The sequence below is a fragment of the Corvus moneduloides genome, chromosome 8 (assembly GCF_009650955.1).
Source record: "Corvus moneduloides isolate bCorMon1 chromosome 8, bCorMon1.pri, whole genome shotgun sequence".
NCBI classification, from domain to species: Eukaryota; Metazoa; Chordata; class Aves; order Passeriformes; family Corvidae; genus Corvus; species Corvus moneduloides.
The window spans coordinates 4320163-4340553 of record NC_045483.1 but is presented as its reverse complement, the minus strand read 5'-3'; the positions used below and the strand labels follow the sequence as shown (position 1 = coordinate 4340553).

Genomic DNA, 20391 nt, shown 5'->3' with positions numbered 1-20391 from the left:
CAACTCTGCTCCTTCAGGTGGGTCTGAATGTCTCCTGAGTTTTTTTGGCCACTGCTTTGTGCAGAAACAATTAGTGCCTCAGAGTCTGGGCTTTGGTTCCCTCCCTGGGAGAGGAGAACCACGGAAGAGCAGTTGAACACAGCCCAGACTGGGAGTCGGGGTGGTCTGTAACTCACAGAGTGATGCCAAGGCCCCGGCAAGAGAAGGTGCCTTTGTGCTAGAGTCTCTTGCCAAGTTTTCCGTATCTCCTTCTTTCCAAGATGCCACCATCAGCCTGGTGAACGGCAGCAACCGCTGCGAGGGTCGCGTTGAGATTTCACACTCCGGGGGTCGGGGCACCGTCTGTGACGACAGCTGGGACCTGAGCGATGCCCAGGTGGTGTGCAGGCAGCTGGGATGTGGCTTTGCTGTTTCTGCAACATCGAGCGCCTCCTTTGGACAAGGCAGTGGCAGCATCTACCTGGACGATGTGAACTGTGCAGGGTGGGAGTCGTCCCTCTTCCAGTGCAGCCACCGTGGCTGGGGCGTCCACAACTGCAACCATGGTGAAGATGCTGGTGTTGTGTGCTCAGGTACCATTGATTTGACTGCCTGCACAGCGGGACGCTTTCAGAAAGTGGTCTTAGCTGGTAGGAATTCGATGTGTGTTGGGCATGAGGGCAGGATTATATTTCTGGTTGATCCCACCATGTGAGACCATTCTGTCGAGCCCCCCAGGCTCTCCACTGCCCATATTGGTGCCAAGGTGGCACCAACATGCCCAGCACAGGCAGAAACCCAGTCACGGTTCTTCATCCTACAGGCCTCACCTGCCTCTTTCCTTTCCTCCCCTACAGCTGCCCTAAGTACAACCACACCCAGCACCACCAGCTCTACTCCTTCAGGTGGGTCTGAATGTCTCCTGGGTTTTTTGGCCACTGCTTTGTGCAGAAACAATTAGTGCCTCAGAGTCTGGGCTTTGGTTCCCTCCCTGGGAGAGGAGAACCACGGAAGAGCAGTTGAACACAGCCCAGACTGGGAGTCGGGGTGGTCTGTAACTCACAGAGTGATGCCAAGGCCCCGGCAAGAGAAGGTGCCTTTGTGCTAGAGTCTCTTGCCAAGTTTTCCATATGTCCTTCTTTCCAAGATGCCACCATCAGCCTGGTGAACGGCAGCAACCGCTGCGAGGGTCGCGTTGAGATTTCACACTCCGGGGGTCGGGGCACCGTCTGTGACGACAGCTGGGACCTGAGCGATGCCCAGGTGGTGTGCAGGCAGCTGGGATGTGGCTTTGCTGTTTCTGCAACATCGAGCGCCTCCTTTGGACAAGGCAGTGGCAGCATCTACCTGGACGATGTGAACTGTGCAGGATGGGAGTCGTCCCTCTTCCAGTGCAGCCACCGTGGCTGGGGCGTCCACAACTGTGGCCACAATGGAAGATGCTGGTGTTGTGTGCTCAGGTACCATTGATTTGACTGCCTGCACAGCGGGACGCTTTCAGAAAGTGGTCTTAGCTGGTAGGAATTCGATGTGTGTTGGGCATGAGGGCAGGATTATGTTTCTGGTTGATCCCACCATGTGAGACCATTCTGTCGAGCCCCCCAGGCTCTCTACTGCCCAGCAGTGCATGCCAAGATGGCACCAACATGCCCCGCACAGCAGAAACCCAGTCACGGTTCTTCATCCTACAGGCCTCACCTGCCTCTTTCCTTTCCTCCCCTACAGCTGCCCTAAGTACAACCACACCCAGCACCACCGACTCTGCTCCTTCAGGTGGGTCTGAATGCCTCCTGAGTTTTTTTGGCCACTGCTTTGTGCAGAAACAATTAGTGCCTCAGAGTCTGGGCTTTGGTTCCCTCCCTGGGAGAGGAGAACCACGGAAGAGCAGTTGAACACAGCCCAGACTGGGAGTCGGGGTGGTCTGTAACTCACAGAGTGATGCCAAGGCCCCGGCAAGAGAAGGTGCCTTTGTGCTAGAGTCTCTTGCCAAGTTTTCCGTATCTCCTTCTTTCCAAGATGCCACCATCAGCCTGGTGAACGGCAGCAACCGCTGCGAGGGTCGCGTTGAGATTTCACACTCCGGGGGTCGGGGCACCGTCTGTGACGACAGCTGGGACCTGAGCGATGCCCAGGTGGTGTGCAGGCAGCTGGGATGTGGCTTTGCTGTTTCTGCAACATCGAGCGCCTCCTTTGGACAAGGCAGTGGCAGCATCTACCTGGACGATGTGAACTGTGCAGGGTGGGAGTCGTCCCTCTTCCAGTGCAGCCACCGTGGCTGGGGCGTCCACAACTGTGGCCACAATGGAAGATGCTGGTGTTGTGTGCTCAGGTACCATTGATTTGACTGCCTGCACAGCGGGACGCTTTCAGAAAGTGGTCTTAGCTGGTAGGAATTCGATGTGTGTTGGGCATGAGGGCAGGATTATGTTTCTGGTTGATCCCACCATGTGAGACCATTCTGTCGAGCCCCCCAGGCTCTCCACTGCCCATATTGGTGCCAAGGTGGCACCAACATGCCCAGCACAGGCAGAAACCCAGTCACGGTTCTTCATCCTAACAGGCCTCACCTGCCTCTTTCCTTTCCTCCCCTACAGCTGCCCTAAAGTACAACCACACCCAGCACCACCAGCTCTGCTCCTTCAGGTGGGTCTGAATGTCTCCTGAGTTTTTTTGGCCACTGCTTTGTGCAGAAACAATTAGTGCCTCAGAGTCTGGGCTTTGGTTCCCTCCCTGGGAGAGGAGAACCACGGAAGAGCAGTTGAACACAGCCCAGACTGGGAGTCGGGGTGGTCTGTAACTCACAGAGTGATGCCAAGGCCCCGGCAAGAGAAGGTGCCTTTGTGCTAGAGTCTCTTGCCAAGTTTTCCGTATCTCCTTCTTTCCAAGATGCCACCATCAGCCTGGTGAACGGCAGCAACCGCTGCGAGGGTCGCGTTGAGATTTCACACTCCGGGGGTCGGGGCACCGTCTGTGACGACAGCTGGGACCTGAGCGATGCCCAGGTGGTGTGCAGGCAGCTGGGATGTGGCTTTGCTGTTTCTGCAACATCGAGCGCCTCCTTTGGACAAGGCAGTGGCAGCATCTACCTGGACGATGTGAACTGTGCAGGATGGGAGTCGTCCCTCTTCCAGTGCAGCCACCGTGGCTGGGGCGTCCACAACTGTGGCCACAATGAAGATGCTGGTGTTGTGTGCTCAGGTACCATTGATTTGACTGCCTGCACAGCGGGACGCTTTCAGAAAGTGGTCTTAGCTGGTAGGAATTCGATGTGTGTTGGGCATGAGGGCAGGATTATGTTTCTGGTTGATCCCACCATGTGAGACCATTCTGTCGAGCCCCCCAGGCTCTCTACTGCCCAGCAGTGCATGCCAAGATGGCACCAACATGCCCCGCACAGCAGAAACCCAGTCACGGTTCTTCATCCTACAGGCCTCACCTGCCTCTTTCCTTTCCTCCCCTACAGCTGCCCTAAGTACAACCACACCCAGCACCACCAACTCTGCTCCTTCAGGTGGGTCTGAATGTCTCCTGAGTTTTTTTGGCCACTGCTTTGTGCAGAAACAATTAGTGCCTCAGAGTCTGGGCTTTGGTTCCCTCCCTGGGAGAGGAGAACCACGGAAGAGCAGTTGAACACAGCCCAGACTGGGAGTCGGGGTGGTCTGTAACTCACAGAGTGATGCCAAGGCCCCGGCAAGAGAAGGTGCCTTTGTGCTAGAGTCTCTTGCCAAGTTTTCCGTATCTCCTTCTTTCCAAGATGCCACCATCAGCCTGGTGAACGGCAGCAACCGCTGCGAGGGTCGCGTTGAGATTTCACACTCCGGGGGTCGGGGCACCGTCTGTGACGACAGCTGGGACCTGAGCGATGCCCAGGTGGTGTGCAGGCAGCTGGGATGTGGCTTTGCTGTTTCTGCAACATCGAGCGCCTCCTTTGGACAAGGCAGTGGCAGCATCTACCTGGACGATGTGAACTGTGCAGGGTGGGAGTCGTCCCTCTTCCAGTGCAGCCACCGTGGCTGGGGCGTCCACAACTGTGGCCACAATGAAGATGCTGGTGTTGTGTGCTCAGGTACCATTGATTTGACTGCCTGCACAGCGGGACGCTTTCAGAAAGTGGTCTTAGCTGGTAGGAATTCGATGTGTGTTGGGCATGAGGGCAGGATTATGTTTCTGGTTGATCCCACCATGTGAGACCATTCTGTCGAGCCCCCCAGGCTCTCCACTGCCCATATTGGTGCCAAGGTGGCACCAACATGCCCAGCACAGACAGAAACCCAGTCACGGTTCTTCATCCAACAGGCCTCACCTGCCTCTTTCCTTTCCTCCCCTACAGCTGCCCTAAATACAACCACACCCAGCACCACCAGCTCTGCTCCTTCAGGTGGGTCTGAATGTCTCCTGAGTTTTTTTGGCCACTGCTTTGTGCAGAAACAATTAGTGCCTCAGAGTCTGGGCTTTGGTTCCCTCCCTGGGAGAGGAGAACCACGGAAGAGCAGTTGAACACAGCCCAGACTGGGAGTCGGGGTGGTCTGTAACTCACAGAGTGATGCCAAGGCCCCGGCAAGAGAAGGTGCCTTTGTGCTAGAGTCTCTTGCCAAGTTTTCCGTATCTCCTTCTTTCCAAGATGCCACCATCAGCCTGGTGAACGGCAGCAACCGCTGCGAGGGTCGCGTTGAGATTTCACACTCCGGGGGTCGGGGCACCGTCTGTGACGACAGCTGGGACCTGAGCGATGCCCAGGTGGTGTGCAGGCAGCTGGGATGTGGCTTTGCTGTTTCTGCAACATCGAGCGCCTCCTTTGGACAAGGCAGTGGCAGCATCTACCTGGACGATGTGAACTGTGCAGGGTGGGAGTCGTCCCTCTTCCAGTGCAGCCACCGTGGCTGGGGCGTCCACAACTGCAACCATGGTGAAGATGCTGGTGTTGTGTGCTCAGGTACCATTGATTTGACTGCCTGCACAGCGGGACGCTTTCAGAAAGTGGTCTTAGCTGGTAGGAATTCGATGTGTGTTGGGCATGAGGGCAGGATTATGTTTCTGGTTGATCCCACCATGTGAGACCATTCTGTCGAGCCCCCCAGGCTCTCTACTGCCCAGCAGTGCATGCCAAGATGGCACCAACATGCCCCGCACAGCAGAAACCCAGTCACGGTTCTTCATCCTACAGGCCTCACCTGCCTCTTTCCTTTCCTCCCCTACAGCTGCCCTAAGTACAACCACACCCAGCACCACCGACTCTGCTCCTTCAGGTGGGTCTGAATGTCTCCTGAGTTTTTTTGGCCACTGCTTTGTGCAGAAACAATTAGTGCCTCAGAGTCTGGGCTTTGGTTCCCTCCCTGGGAGAGGAGAACCACGGAAGAGCAGTTGAACACAGCCCAGACTGGGAGTCGGGGTGGTCTGTAACTCACAGAGTGATGCCAAGGCCCCGGCAAGAGAAGGTGCCTTTGTGCTAGAGTCTCTTGCCAAGTTTTCCGTATCTCCTTCTTTCCAAGATGCCACCATCAGCCTGGTGAACGGCAGCAACCGCTGCGAGGGTCGCGTTGAGATTTCACACTCCGGGGGTCGGGGCACCGTCTGTGACGACAGCTGGGACCTGAGCGATGCCCAGGTGGTGTGCAGGCAGCTGGGATGTGGCTTTGCTGTTTCTGCAACATCGAGCGCCTCCTTTGGACAAGGCAGTGGCAGCATCTACCTGGACGATGTGAACTGTGCAGGGTGGGAGTCGTCCCTCTTCCAGTGCAGCCACCGTGGCTGGGGCGTCCACAACTGCAACCATGGTGAAGATGCTGGTGTTGTGTGCTCAGGTACCATTGATTTGACTGCCTGCACAGCGGGACGCTTTCAGAAAGTGGTCTTAGCTGGTAGGAATTCGATGTGTGTTGGGCATGAGGGCAGGATTATGTTTCTGGTTGATCCCACCATGTGAGACCATTCTGTCGAGCCCCCCAGGCTCTCCACTGCCCATATTGGTGCCAAGGTGGCACCAACATGCCCAGCACAGGCAGAAACCCAGTCACGGTTCTTCATCCTACAGGCCTCACCTGCCTCTTTCCTTTCCTCCCCTACAGCTGCCCTAAGTACAACCACACCCAGCACCACCAGCTCTACTCCTTCAGGTGGGTCTGAATGTCTCCTGGGTTTTTTGGCCACTGCTTTGTGCAGAAACAATTAGTGCCTCAGAGTCTGGGCTTTGGTTCCCTCCCTGGGAGAGGAGAACCACGGAAGAGCAGTTGAACACAGCCCAGACTGGGAGTCGGGGTGGTCTGTAACTCACAGAGTGATGCCAAGGCCCCGGCAAGAGAAGGTGCCTTTGTGCTAGAGTCTCTTGCCAAGTTTTCCATATGTCCTTCTTTCCAAGATGCCACCATCAGCCTGGTGAACGGCAGCAACCGCTGCGAGGGTCGCGTTGAGATTTCACACTCCGGGGGTCGGGGCACCGTCTGTGACGACAGCTGGGACCTGAGCGATGCCCAGGTGGTGTGCAGGCAGCTGGGATGTGGCTTTGCTGTTTCTGCAACATCGAGCGCCTCCTTTGGACAAGGCAGTGGCAGCATCTACCTGGACGATGTGAACTGTGCAGGATGGGAGTCGTCCCTCTTCCAGTGCAGCCACCGTGGCTGGGGCGTCCACAACTGTGGCCACAATGAAGATGCTGGTGTTGTGTGCTCAGGTACCATTGATTTGACTGCCTGCACAGCGGGACGCTTTCAGAAAGTGGTCTTAGCTGGTAGGAATTCGATGTGTGTTGGGCATGAGGGCAGGATTATGTTTCTGGTTGATCCCACCATGTGAGACCATTCTGTCGAGCCCCCCAGGCTCTCTACTGCCCAGCAGTGCATGCCAAGATGGCACCAACATGCCCCGCACAGCAGAAACCCAGTCACGGTTCTTCATCCTACAGGCCTCACCTGCCTCTTTCCTTTCCTCCCCTACAGCTGCCCTAAGTACAACCACACCCAGCACCACCAACTCTGCTCCTTCAGGTGGGTCTGAATGTCTCCTGAGTTTTTTTGGCCACTGCTTTGTGCAGAAACAATTAGTGCCTCAGAGTCTGGGCTTTGGTTCCCTCCCTGGGAGAGGAGAACCACGGAAGAGCAGTTGAACACAGCCCAGACTGGGAGTCGGGGTGGTCTGTAACTCACAGAGTGATGCCAAGGCCCCGGCAAGAGAAGGTGCCTTTGTGCTAGAGTCTCTTGCCAAGTTTTCCGTATCTCCTTCTTTCCAAGATGCCACCATCAGCCTGGTGAACGGCAGCAACCGCTGCGAGGGTCGCGTTGAGATTTCACACTCCGGGGGTCGGGGCACCGTCTGTGACGACAGCTGGGACCTGAGTGATGCCCAGGTGGTGTGCAGGCAGCTGGGATGTGGCTTTGCTGTTTCTGCAACATCGAGCGCCTCCTTTGGACAAGGCAGTGGCAGCATCTACCTGGACGATGTGAACTGTGCAGGGTGGGAGTCGTCCCTCTTCCAGTGCAGCCACCGTGGCTGGGGCGTCCACAACTGCAACCATGGTGAAGATGCTGGTGTTGTGTGCTCAGGTACCATTGATTTGACTGCCTGCACAGCGGGACGCTTTCAGAAAGTGGTCTTAGCTGGTAGGAATTCGATGTGTGTTGGGCATGAGGGCAGGATTATATTTCTGGTTGATCCCACCATGTGAGACCATTCTGTCGAGCCCCCCAGGCTCTCCACTGCCCATATTGGTGCCAAGGTGGCACCAACATGCCCAGCACAGGCAGAAACCCAGTCACGGTTCTTCATCCTACAGGCCTCACCTGCCTCTTTCCTTTCCTCCCCTACAGCTGCCCTAAGTACAACCACACCCAGCACCACCAGCTCTACTCCTTCAGGTGGGTCTGAATGTCTCCTGGGTTTTTTGGCCACTGCTTTGTGCAGAAACAATTAGTGCCTCAGAGTCTGGGCTTTGGTTCCCTCCCTGGGAGAGGAGAACCACGGAAGAGCAGTTGAACACAGCCCAGACTGGGAGTCGGGGTGGTCTGTAACTCACAGAGTGATGCCAAGGCCCCGGCAAGAGAAGGCGCCTTTGTGCTAGAGTCTCTTGCCAAGTTTTCCATATGTCCTTCTTTCCAAGATGCCACCATCAGCCTGGTGAACGGCAGCAACCGCTGCGAGGGTCGCGTTGAGATTTCACACTCCGGGGGTCGGGGCACCGTCTGTGACGACAGCTGGGACCTGAGCGATGCCCAGGTGGTGTGCAGGCAGCTGGGATGTGGCTTTGCTGTTTCTGCAACATCGAGCGCCTCCTTTGGACAAGGCAGTGGCAGCATCTACCTGGACGATGTGAACTGTGCAGGGTGGGAGTCGTCCCTCTTCCAGTGCAGCCACCGTGGCTGGGGCGTCCACAACTGTGGCCACAATGAAGATGCTGGTGTTGTGTGCTCAGGTACCATTGATTTGACTGCCTGCACAGCGGGACGCTTTCAGAAAGTGGTCTTAGCTGGTAGGAATTCGATGTGTGTTGGGCATGAGGGCAGGATTATGTTTCTGGTTGATCCCACCATGTGAGACCATTCTGTCGAGCCCCCCAGGCTCTCTACTGCCCAGCAGTGCATGCCAAGATGGCACCAACATGCCCCGCACAGCAGAAACCCAGTCACGGTTCTTCATCCTACAGGCCTCACCTGCCTCTTTCCTTTCCTCCCCTACAGCTGCCCTAAGTACAACCACACCCAGCACCACCAACTCTGCTCCTTCAGGTGGGTCTGAATGTCTCCTGAGTTTTTTTGGCCACTGCTTTGTGCAGAAACAATTAGTGCCTCAGAGTCTGGGCTTTGGTTCCCTCCCTGGGAGAGGAGAACCACGGAAGAGCAGTTGAACACAGCCCAGACTGGGAGTCGGGGTGGTCTGTAACTCACAGAGTGATGCCAAGGCCCCGGCAAGAGAAGGTGCCTTTGTGCTAGAGTCTCTTGCCAAGTTTTCCGTATCTCCTTCTTTCCAAGATGCCACCATCAGCCTGGTGAACGGCAGCAACCGCTGCGAGGGTCGCGTTGAGATTTCACACTCCGGGGGTCGGGGCACCGTCTGTGACGACAGCTGGGACCTGAGCGATGCCCAGGTGGTGTGCAGGCAGCTGGGATGTGGCTTTGCTGTTTCTGCAACATCGAGCGCCTCCTTTGGACAAGGCAGTGGCAGCATCTACCTGGACGATGTGAACTGTGCAGGGTGGGAGTCGTCCCTCTTCCAGTGCAGCCACCGTGGCTGGGGCGTCCACAACTGCAACCATGGTGAAGATGCTGGTGTTGTGTGCTCAGGTACCATTGATTTGACTGCCTGCACAGCGGGACGCTTTCAGAAAGTGGTCTTAGCTGGTAGGAATTCGATGTGTGTTGGGCATGAGGGCAGGATTATGTTTCTGGTTGATCCCACCATGTGAGACCATTCTGTCGAGCCCCCCAGGCTCTCCACTGCCCATATTGGTGCCAAGGTGGCACCAACATGCCCAGCACAGGCAGAAACCCAGTCACGGTTCTTCATCCAACAGGCCTCACCTGCCTCTTTCCTTTCCTCCCCTACAGCTGCCCTAAATACAACCACACCCAGCACCACCAGCTCTGCTCCTTCAGGTGGGTCTGAATGTCTCCTGAGTTTTTTTGGCCACTGCTTTGTGCAGAAACAATTAGTGCCTCAGAGTCTGGGCTTTGGTTCCCTCCCTGGGAGAGGAGAACCACGGAAGAGCAGTTGAACACAGCCCAGACTGGGAGTCGGGGTGGTCTGTAACTCACAGAGTGATGCCAAGGCCCCGGCAAGAGAAGGTGCCTTTGTGCTAGAGTCTCTTGCCAAGTTTTCCGTATCTCCTTCTTTCCAAGATGCCACCATCAGCCTGGTGAACGGCAGCAACCGCTGCGAGGGTCGCGTTGAGATTTCACACTCCGGGGGTCGGGGCACCGTCTGTGACGACAGCTGGGACCTGAGCGATGCCCAGGTGGTGTGCAGGCAGCTGGGATGTGGCTTTGCTGTTTCTGCAACATCGAGCGCCTCCTTTGGACAAGGCAGTGGCAGCATCTACCTGGACGATGTGAACTGTGCAGGATGGGAGTCGTCCCTCTTCCAGTGCAGCCACCGTGGCTGGGGCGTCCACAACTGTGGCCACAATGAAGATGCTGGTGTTGTGTGCTCAGGTACCATTGATTTGACTGCCTGCACAGCGGGACGCTTTCAGAAAGTGGTCTTAGCTGGTAGGAATTCGATGCGTGTTGGGCATGAGGGCAGGATTATGTTTCTGGTTGATCCCACCATGTGAGACCATTCTGTCGAGCCCCCCAGGCTCTCTACTGCCCAGCAGTGCATGCCAAGATGGCACCAACATGCCCCGCACAGCAGAAACCCAGTCACAGTTCTTCATCCTACAGGCCTCACCTGCCTCTTTCCTTTCCTCCCCTACAGCTGCCCTAAGTACAACCACACCCAGCACCACCAACTCTGCTCCTTCAGGTGGGTCTGAATGTCTCCTGAGTTTTTTTGGCCACTGCTTTGTGCAGAAACAATTAGTGCCTCAGAGTCTGGGCTTTGGTTCCCTCCCTGGGAGAGGAGAACCACGGAAGAGCAGTTGAACACAGCCCAGACTGGGAGTCGGGGTGGTCTGTAACTCACAGAGTGATGCCAAGGCCCCGGCAAGAGAAGGTGCCTTTGTGCTAGAGTCTCTTGCCAAGTTTTCCGTATCTCCTTCTTTCCAAGATGCCACCATCAGCCTGGTGAACGGCAGCAACCGCTGCGAGGGTCACGTTGAGATTTCACACTCCGGGGGTCGGGGCACCGTCTGTGACGACAGCTGGGACCTGAGCGATGCCCAGGTGGTGTGCAGGCAGCTGGGATGTGGCTTTGCTGTTTCTGCAACATCGAGCGCCTCCTTTGGACAAGGCAGTGGCAGCATCTACCTGGACGATGTGAACTGTGCAGGGTGGGAGTCGTCCCTCTTCCAGTGCAGCCACCGTGGCTGGGGCGTCCACAACTGTGGCCACAATGAAGATGCTGGTGTTGTGTGCTCAGGTACCATTGATTTGACTGCCTGCACAGCGGGACGCTTTCAGAAAGTGGTCTTAGCTGGTAGGAATTCGATGTGTGTTGGGCATGAGGGCAGGATTATGTTTCTGGTTGATCCCACCATGTGAGACCATTCTGTCGAGCTGCCTGGGCTCTCCACTGCCCATATTGGTGCCAAGGTGGCACCAACATGCCCAGCACAGGCAGAAACCCAGTCACGGTTCTTCATCCAACAGGCCTCACCTGCCTCTTTCCTTTCCTCCCCTACAGCTGCCCTAAATACAACCACACCCAGCACCACCAGCTCTGCTCCTTCAGGTGGGTCTGAATGTCTCCTGAGTTTTTTTGGCCACTGCTTTGTGCAGAAACAATTAGTGCCTCAGAGTCTGGGCTTTGGTTCCCTCCCTGGGAGAGGAGAACCACGGAAGAGCAGTTGAACACAGCCCAGACTGGGAGTCGGGGTGGTCTGTAACTCACAGAGTGATGCCAAGGCCCCGGCAAGAGAAGGTGCCTTTGTGCTAGAGTCTCTTGCCAAGTTTTCCGTATCTCCTTCTTTCCAAGATGCCACCATCAGCCTGGTGAACGGCAGCAACCGCTGCGAGGGTCGCGTTGAGATTTCACACTCCGGGGGTCGGGGCACCGTCTGTGATGACAGCTGGGACCTGAGCGATGCCCAGGTGGTGTGCAGGCAGCTGGGATGTGGCTTTGCTGTTTCTGCAACATCGAGCGCCTCCTTTGGACAAGGCAGTGGCAGCATCTACCTGGACGATGTGAACTGTGCAGGATGGGAGTCGTCCCTCTTCCAGTGCAGCCACCGTGGCTGGGGCGTCCACAACTGCAACCATGGTGAAGATGCTGGTGTTGTGTGCTCAGGTACCATTGATTTGACTGCCTGCACAGCGGGACGCTTTCAGAAAGTGGTCTTAGCTGGTAGGAATTCGATGTGTGTTGGGCATGAGGGCAGGATTATGTTTCTGGTTGATCCCACCATGTGAGACCATTCTGTCGAGCCCCCCAGGCTCTCCACTGCCCATATTGGTGCCAAGGTGGCACCAACATGCCCAGCACAGGCAGAAACCCAGTCACGGTTCTTCATCCAACAGGCCTCACCTGCCTCTTTCCTTTCCTCCCCTACAGCTGCCCTAAATACAACCACACCCAGCACCACCAGCTCTGCTCCTTCAGGTGGGTCTGAATGTCTCCTGAGTTTTTTTGGCCACTGCTTTGTGCAGAAACAATTAGTGCCTCAGAGTCTGGGCTTTGGTTCCCTCCCTGGGAGAGGAGAACCACGGAAGAGCAGTTGAACACAGCCCAGACTGGGAGTCGGGGTGGTCTGTAACTCACAGAGTGATGCCAAGGCCCCGGCAAGAGAAGGTGCCTTTGTGCTAGAGTCTCTTGCCAAGTTTTCCGTATCTCCTTCTTTCCAAGATGCCACCATCAGCCTGGTGAACGGCAGCAACCGCTGCGAGGGTCGCGTTGAGATTTCACACTCCGGGGGTCGGGGCACCGTCTGTGATGACAGCTGGGACCTGAGCGATGCCCAGGTGGTGTGCAGGCAGCTGGGATGTGGCTTTGCTGTTTCTGCAACATCGAGCGCCTCCTTTGGACAAGGCAGTGGCAGCATCTACCTGGACGATGTGAACTGTGCAGGGTGGGAGTCGTCCCTCTTCCAGTGCAGCCACCGTGGCTGGGGCGTCCACAACTGCAACCATGGTGAAGATGCTGGTGTTGTGTGCTCAGGTACCATTGATTTGACTGCCTGCACAGCGGGACGCTTTCAGAAAGTGGTCTTAGCTGGTAGGAATTCGATGTGTGTTGGGCATGAGGGCAGGATTATGTTTCTGGTTGATCCCACCATGTGAGACCATTCTGTCGAGCCCCCCAGGCTCTCCACTGCCCATATTGGTGCCAAGGTGGCACCAACATGCCCAGCACAGGCAGAAACCCAGTCACGGTTCTTCATCCTACAGGCCTCACCTGCCTCTTTCCTTTCCTCCCCTACAGCTGCCCTAAGTACAACCACACCCAGCACCACCAGCTCTACTCCTTCAGGTGGGTCTGAATGTCTCCTGGGTTTTTTGGCCACTGCTTTGTGCAGAAACAATTAGTGCCTCAGAGTCTGGGCTTTGGTTCCCTCCCTGGGAGAGGAGAACCACGGAAGAGCAGTTGAACACAGCCCAGACTGGGAGTCGGGGTGGTCTGTAACTCACAGAGTGATGCCAAGGCCCCGGCAAGAGAAGGTGCCTTTGTGCTAGAGTCTCTTGCCAAGTTTTCCATATGTCCTTCTTTCCAAGATGCCACCATCAGCCTGGTGAACGGCAGCAACCGCTGCGAGGGTCGCGTTGAGATTTCACACTCCGGGGGTCGGGGCACCGTCTGTGACGACAGCTGGGACCTGAGCGATGCCCAGGTGGTGTGCAGGCAGCTGGGATGTGGCTTTGCTGTTTCTGCAACATCGAGCGCCTCCTTTGGACAAGGCAGTGGCAGCATCTACCTGGACGATGTGAACTGTGCAGGATGGGAGTCGTCCCTCTTCCAGTGCAGCCACCGTGGCTGGGGCGTCCACAACTGTGGCCACAATGAAGATGCTGGTGTTGTGTGCTCAGGTACCATTGATTTGACTGCCTGCACAGCGGGACGCTTTCAGAAAGTGGTCTTAGCTGGTAGGAATTCGATGTGTGTTGGGCATGAGGGCAGGATTATGTTTCTGGTTGATCCCACCATGTGAGACCATTCTGTCGAGCTGCCTGGGCTCTCCACTGCCCATATTGGTGCCAAGGTGGCACCAACATGCCCAGCACAGGCAGAAACCCAGTCACGGTTCTTCATCCTACAGGCCTCACCTGCCTCTTTCCTTTCCTCCCCTACAGCTGCCCTAAGTACAACCACACCCAGCACCACCAGCTCTGCTCCTTCAGGTGGGTCTGAATGTCTCCTGAGTTTTTTTGGCCACTGCTTTGTGCAGAAACAATTAGTGCCTCAGAGTCTGGGCTTTGGTTCCCTCCCTGGGAGAGGAGAACCACGGAAGAGCAGTTGAACACAGCCCAGACTGGGAGTCGGGGTGGTCTGTAACTCACAGAGTGATGCCAAGGCCCCGGCAAGAGAAGGTGCCTTTGTGCTAGAGTCTCTTGCCAAGTTTTCCATATGTCCTTCTTTCCAAGATGCCACCATCAGCCTGGTGAACGGCAGCAACCGCTGCGAGGGTCGCGTTGAGATTTCACACTCCGGGGGTCGGGGCACCGTCTGTGACGACAGCTGGGACCTGAGCGATGCCCAGGTGGTGTGCAGGCAGCTGGGATGTGGCTTTGCTGTTTCTGCAACATCGAGCGCCTCCTTTGGACAAGGCAGTGGCAGCATCTACCTGGACGATGTGAACTGTGCAGGATGGGAGTCGTCCCTCTTCCAGTGCAGCCACCGTGGCTGGGGCGTCCACAACTGTGGCCACAATGAAGATGCTGGTGTTGTGTGCTCAGGTACCATTGATTTGACTGCCTGCACAGCGGGACGCTTTCAGAAAGTGGTCTTAGCTGGTAGGAATTCTATGTGTGTTGGGCATGAGGGCAGGATTATGTTTCTGGTTGATCCCACCATGTGAGACCATTCTGTCGAGCCCCCCAGGCTCTCTACTGCCCAGCAGTGCATGCCAAGATGGCACCAACATGCCCCGCACAGCAGAAACCCAGTCACGGTTCTTCATCCTACAGGCCTCACCTGCCTCTTTCCTTTCCTCCCCTACAGCTGCCCTAAGTACAACCACACCCAGCACCACCAACTCTGCTCCTTCAGGTGGGTCTGAATGTCTCCTGAGTTTTTTTGGCCACTGCTTTGTGCAGAAACAATTAGTGCCTCAGAGTCTGGGCTTTGGTTCCCTCCCTGGGAGAGGAGAACCACGGAAGAGCAGTTGAACACAGCCCAGACTGGGAGTCGGGGTGGTCTGTAACTCACAGAGTGATGCCAAGGCCCCGGCAAGAGAAGGTGCCTTTGTGCTAGAGTCTCTTGCCAAGTTTTCCGTATCTCCTTCTTTCCAAGATGCCACCATCAGCCTGGTGAACGGCAGCAACCGCTGCGAGGGTCGCGTTGAGATTTCACACTCCGGGGGTCGGGGCACCGTCTGTGACGACAGCTGGGACCTGAGCGATGCCCAGGTGGTGTGCAGGCAGCTGGGATGTGGCTTTGCTGTTTCTGCAACATCGAGCGCCTCCTTTGGACAAGGCAGTGGCAGCATCTACCTGGACGATGTGAACTGTGCAGGATGGGAGTCGTCCCTCTTCCAGTGCAGCCACCGTGGCTGGGGCGTCCACAACTGTGGCCACAATGAAGATGCTGGTGTTGTGTGCTCAGGTACCATTGATTTGACTGCCTGCACAGCGGGACGCTTTCAGAAAGTGGTCTTAGCTGGTAGGAATTCGATGTGTGTTGGGCATGAGGGCAGGATTATGTTTCTGGTTGATCCCACCATGTGAGACCATTCTGTCGAGCCCCCCAGGCTCTCTACTGCCCAGCAGTGCATGCCAAGATGGCACCAACATGCCCCGCACAGCAGAAACCCAGTCACGGTTCTTCATCCTACAGGCCTCACCTGCCTCTTTCCTTTCCTCCCCTACAGCTGCCCTAAGTACAACCACACCCAGCACCACCAACTCTGCTCCTTCAGGTGGGTCTGAATGTCTCCTGAGTTTTTTGGCCACTGCTTTGTGCAGAAACAATTAGTGCCTCAGAGTCTGGGCTTTGGTTCCCTCCCTGGGAGAGGAGAACCACGGAAGAGCAGTTGAACACAGCCCAGACTGGGAGTCGGGGTGGTCTGTAACTCACAGAGTGATGCCAAGGCCCCGGCAAGAGAAGGTGCCTTTGTGCTAGAGTCTCTTGCCAAGTTTTCCGTATCTCCTTCTTTCCAAGATGCCACCATCAGCCTGGTGAACGGCAGCAACCGCTGCGAGGGTCGCGTTGAGATTTCACACTCCGGGGGTCGGGGCACCGTCTGTGACGACAGCTGGGACCTGAGCGATGCCCAGGTGGTGTGCAGGCAGCTGGGATGTGGCTTTGCTGTTTCTGCAACATCGAGCGCCTCCTTTGGACAAGGCAGTGGCAGCATCTACCTGGACGATGTGAACTGTGCAGGGTGGGAGTCGTCCCTCTTCCAGTGCAGCCACCGTGGCTGGGGCGTCCACAACTGTGGCCACAATGAAGATGCTGGTGTTGTGTGCTCAGGTACCATTGATTTGACTGCCTGCACAGCGGGACGCTTTCAGAAAGTGGTCTTAGCTGGTAGGAATTCGATGTGTGTTGGGCATGAGGGCAGGATTATGTTTCTGGTTGATCCCACCATGTGAGACCATTCTGTCGAGCCCCCCAGGCTCTCCACTGCCCATATTGGTGCCAAGGTGGCACCAACATGCCCAGCACAGGCAGAAACCCAGTCACGGTTCTTCATCCTACAGGCCTCACCTGCCTCTTTCCTTTCCTCCCCTACAGCTGCCCTAAGTACAACCACACCCAGCACCACCAGCTCTGCTCCTTCAGGTGGGTCTGAATGTCTCCTGAGTTTTTTTGGCCACTGCTTTGTGCAGAAACAATTAGTGCCTCAGAGTCTGGGCTTTGGTTCCCTCCCTGGGAGAGGAGAACCACGGAAGAGCAGTTGAACACAGCCCAGACTGGGAGTCGGGGTGGTCTGTAACTCACAGAGTGATGCCAAGGCCCCGGCAAGAGAAGGTGCCTTTGTGCTAGAGTCTCTTGCCAAGTTTTCCATATGTCCTTCTTTCCAAGATGCCACCATCAGCCTGGTGAACGGCAGCAACCGCTGCGAGGGTCGCGTTGAGATTTCACACTCCGGGGGTCGGGGCACCGTCTGTGACGACAGCTGGGACCTGAGCGATGCCCAGGTGGTGTGCAGGCAGCTGGGATGTGGCTTTGCTGTTTCTGCAACATCGAGCGCCTCCTTTGGACAAGGCAGTGGCAGCATCTACCTGGACGATGTGAACTGTGCAGGGTGGGAGTCGTCCCTCTTCCAGTGCAGCCACCGTGGCTGGGGCGTCCACAACTGTGGCCACAATGAAGATGCTGGTGTTGTGTGCTCAGGTACCATTGATTTGACTGCCTGCACAGCGGGACGCTTTCAGAAAGTGGTCTTAGCTGGTAGGAATTCGATGTGTGTTGGGCATGAGGGCAGGATTATGTTTCTGGTTGATCCCACCATGTGAGACCATTCTGTCGAGCCCCCCAGGCTCTCTACTGCCCAGCAGTGCATGCCAAGATGGCACCAACATGCCCCGCACAGCAGAAACCCAGTCACGGTTCTTCATCCTACAGGCCTCACCTGCCTCTTTCCTTTCCTCCCCTACAGCTGCCCTAAGTACAACCACACCCAGCACCACCAACTCTGCTCCTTCAGGTGGGTCTGAATGTCTCCTGAGTTTTTTTGGCCACTGCTTTGTGCAGAAACAATTAGTGCCTCAGAGTCTGGGCTTTGGTTCCCTCCCTGGGAGAGGAGAACCACGGAAGAGCAGTTGAACACAGCCCAGACTGGGAGTCGGGGTGGTCTGTAACTCACAGAGTGATGCCAAGGCCCCGGCAAGAGAAGGTGCCTTTGTGCTAGAGTCTCTTGCCAAGTTTTCCGTATCTCCTTCTTTCCAAGATGCCACCATCAGCCTGGTGAACGGCAGCAACCGCTGCGAGGGTCGCGTTGAGATTTCACACTCCGGGGGTCGGGGCACCGTCTGTGACGACAGCTGGGACCTGAGCGATGCCCAGGTGGTGTGCAGGCAGCTGGGCTGTGGCTTTGCTGTTTCTGCAACATCGAGCGCCTCCTTTGGACAAGGCAGTGGCAGCATCTACCTGGACGATGTGAACTGTGCAGGGTGGGAGTCGTCCCTCTTCCAGTGCAGCCACCGTGGCTGGGGCGTCCACAACTGTGGCCACAATGAAGATGCTGGTGTTGTGTGCTCAGGTACCTTTGATTTGACTGCCTGCACAGCGGGACGCTTTCAGAAAGTGGTCTTAGCTGGTAGGAATTCGATGTGTGTTGGGCATGAGGGCAGGATTATATTTCTGGTTGATCCCACCATGTGAGACCATTCTGTCGAGCCCCCCAGGCTCTCCACTGCCCATATTGGTGCCAAGGTGGCACCAACATGCCCAGCACAGGCAGAAACCCAGTCACGGTTCTTCATCCTACAGGCCTCACCTGCCTCTTTCCTTTCCTCCCCTACAGCTGCCCTAAGTACAACCACACCCAGCACCACCAGCTCTGCTCCTTCAGGTGGGTCTGAATGTCTCCTGAGTTTTTTTGGCCACTGCTTTGTGCAGAAACAATTAGTGCCTCAGAGTCTGGGCTTTGGTTCCCTCCCTGGGAGAGGAGAACCACGGAAGAGCAGTTGAACACAGCCCAGACTGGGAGTCGGGATGGTCTGTAACTCACAGAGTGATGCCAAGGCCCTGGCAAGAGAAGGTGCCTTTGTGCTAGAGTCTCTTGCCAAGTTTTCCGTATCTCCTTCTTTCCAAGATGCCACCATCAGCCTGGTGAACGGCAGCAACCGCTGCGAGGGTCGCGTTGAGATTTCACACTCCGGGGGTCGGGGCACCGTCTGTGACGACAGCTGGGACCTGAGCGATGCCCAGGTGGTGTGCAGGCAGCTGGGATGTGGCTTTGCTGTTTCTGCAACATCGAGCGCCTCCTTTGGACAAGGCAGTGGCAGCATCTACCTGGACGATGTGAACTGTGCAGGGTGGGAGTCGTCCCTCTTCCAGTGCAGCCACCGTGGCTGGGGCGTCCACAACTGTGGCCACAATGAAGATGCTGGTGTTGTGTGCTCAGGTACCATTGATTTGACTGCCTGCACAGCGGGACGCTTTCAGAAAGTGGTCTTAGCTGGTAGGAATTCGATGTGTGTTGGGCATGAGGGCAGGATTATGTTTCTGGTTGATCCCACCATGTGAGACCATTCTGTCGAGCCCCCCAGGCTCTCCACTGCCCATATTGGTGCCAAGGTGGCACCAACATGCCCAGCACCGGGAGGAAATCTGGCCATGCTTCTTCAGCCACCAGGGCCTCGCCTGCTTCTTTTTCTTTGTTACATAGAGGTCCCACAAGCTCAGCCCCTTTTTCTAATCCTTCAGCTTAATGTGTTTTTTTCCATTCCTCCAATCCATTACTGTGGAAGTGTATTAATTACTATTTTGCAGGTATGATCTCTGTCATTCTCATAGTATAATGTGTTTGTAAAATCTTTTCTGGTCTCAACTCTTTATTTGCTACACATTATTCTTTTCTGTTTGAGTGATTGTATTGCTGGTGGTGGGTTTCAGAGTATGCTGACTTCATGGGTGATTTTCTTTTATTCGTTCCCTGATTTTATGGTCTTTAGGCTACCACTTCTTTCTTTATTTCATACATTTGTGCCTGAAGCCCACACAGTTATTAACTTCAAGCATGGGTCAGAATTCTCTGAAGAGTTCATCGCTCTTCTAGCCTAACTGAGAGGAGCACAATCATTATGTTTCTTTAGAGATTTAACCTTGTGTTGCGATGCCTTGTGCCTATAGAATATATTTTTATTTAATCAGAAGTAAATCTAAATGAATCACTTCTATACCTCATTTTCTTTTTTTTTTTTTTCTATTTTAGGTCAAAAAATTATTTGTGGTGACACACTTTTTAATTCCTCTGGAACATTTCAGAGTCCTTCTTTGAATTATTCAGATAAAGCAGATTGTCTGTGGCAAATACATGTAACAAATAATTTCCGCATTATGCTCACGTTTGATAACATTCAGTAAGTAAACCACTTTCTGCTTGGGCAATAAGAATATTCCAAATCTCAACTGTATCCACAGTTCCTGGGCACATTTCCCATCCTATAAGTGAATGATAAATATACATGGGAAATGTGTAGGTGCAGAATCCTATTATATTGTTTGTTCCGTATTTAAACCCCAAAGTTTACCAAATGCATTTTTTAATATATTCTCATTTCTTCCTCAGGTTGCAAGGTGGATGCCGGTATGACTACATTGAGATCTATGATGGCCCACCCAACTCTTCTCCTCTACTTGGAAGAATTTGCTCTCGTTCTTCTCTCACGTACACGTCATCCTCAAACTTCATGTCTGTCAGGTTTTACAGTGACTCCAGATATTCCAATGGAAGTTTTCAGGCTCAGTATCAGTCCTTTCCAGCAGACCAGAACACCAGTAAATTTCCATTCTATTTGTAATTCTGTTCTCGTGGTAATATTCTCTTTGCTCAGAAGCTTTTATACACTGATCTTTTACTAAATAAGTATTTGCTAACATTGTTAAAGGAATCCCACACAGATGATATTCCTACTTGAATTTTGTAACTCATTATTGACCGCTCACTTTCAGAAAATAACTAGTTTTTCTTTAAAAATATTTGATTTATTTGCCTTTAGATGTTTT

The 20391-nt window shown here is 54.8% G+C and overlaps 3 protein-coding genes across 3 annotated transcripts in view; all 3 read left to right on the top strand.

The window, feature by feature from the left end:
• LOC116447388 (deleted in malignant brain tumors 1 protein-like) overlaps positions 1–11972 on the top strand; it is a 34172-nt gene extending 22200 nt beyond the window's left edge. Inside the window, 22 exon segments of the mRNA XM_032116522.1 lie at positions 179–572; positions 837–884; positions 1022–1413; positions 1415–1439; positions 1926–1931; positions 1996–2279; positions 2281–2361; positions 2841–3224; positions 3652–4149; positions 4519–4912; positions 5178–5225; positions 5469–5898; positions 6045–6096; positions 6253–6699; positions 7178–7514; positions 7779–7826; positions 8069–8433; positions 8912–9301; positions 9779–10115; positions 10602–10607; positions 10672–10983; positions 11539–11972. Coding sequence (XP_031972413.1) covers positions 179–572; positions 837–884; positions 1022–1413; positions 1415–1439; positions 1926–1931; positions 1996–2279; positions 2281–2361; positions 2841–3224; positions 3652–4149; positions 4519–4912; positions 5178–5225; positions 5469–5898; positions 6045–6096; positions 6253–6699; positions 7178–7514; positions 7779–7826; positions 8069–8433; positions 8912–9301; positions 9779–10115; positions 10602–10607; positions 10672–10983; positions 11539–11972 — 5712 coding nt within the window.
• A 1067-nt stretch (positions 11973–13039) lies between these two features.
• LOC116447387 (deleted in malignant brain tumors 1 protein-like) lies at positions 13040–18909 on the top strand. Its single transcript, XM_032116521.1, has 11 exons — positions 13040–13094; positions 13272–13583; positions 13848–13895; positions 14139–14503; positions 14982–15371; positions 15849–16242; positions 16741–17052; positions 17539–17544; positions 17609–17920; positions 18185–18232; positions 18476–18909. The coding sequence occupies exons 1-11, from the start codon at positions 13040–13042 to the stop codon at positions 18907–18909; spliced, it is 2676 nt and encodes an 891-aa protein (XP_031972412.1).
• A 493-nt stretch (positions 18910–19402) lies between these two features.
• LOC116447386 (deleted in malignant brain tumors 1 protein-like) overlaps positions 19403–20391 on the top strand; it is a 28154-nt gene continuing 27165 nt past the window's right edge. The window contains 3 exon segments of the mRNA XM_032116520.1: positions 19403–19406; positions 19598–19745; positions 19955–20163. Of these exon segments, the coding sequence (XP_031972411.1) occupies positions 19403–19406; positions 19598–19745; positions 19955–20163 (361 nt within the window).

What these genes read in the sequence shown, in the direction of transcription:
- LOC116447387 (XM_032116521.1), top strand. Translation starts at nt 13,040, where the DNA reads ATGTCTCCTGGGTTTTTTGGCCACTGCTTTGTGCAGAAACAATTAGTG. An exon ending in TGCTGGTGTTGTGTGCTCAG is followed by an intron (nt 13,584 to 13,847) that starts GTACCATTGATT and finishes CCTCCCCTACAG; the next exon opens with CTGCCCTAAGTACAACCACA. An exon ending in CACCAGCTCTGCTCCTTCAG is followed by an intron (nt 18,233 to 18,475) that starts GTGGGTCTGAAT and finishes CTTCTTTCCAAG; the next exon opens with ATGCCACCATCAGCCTGGTG.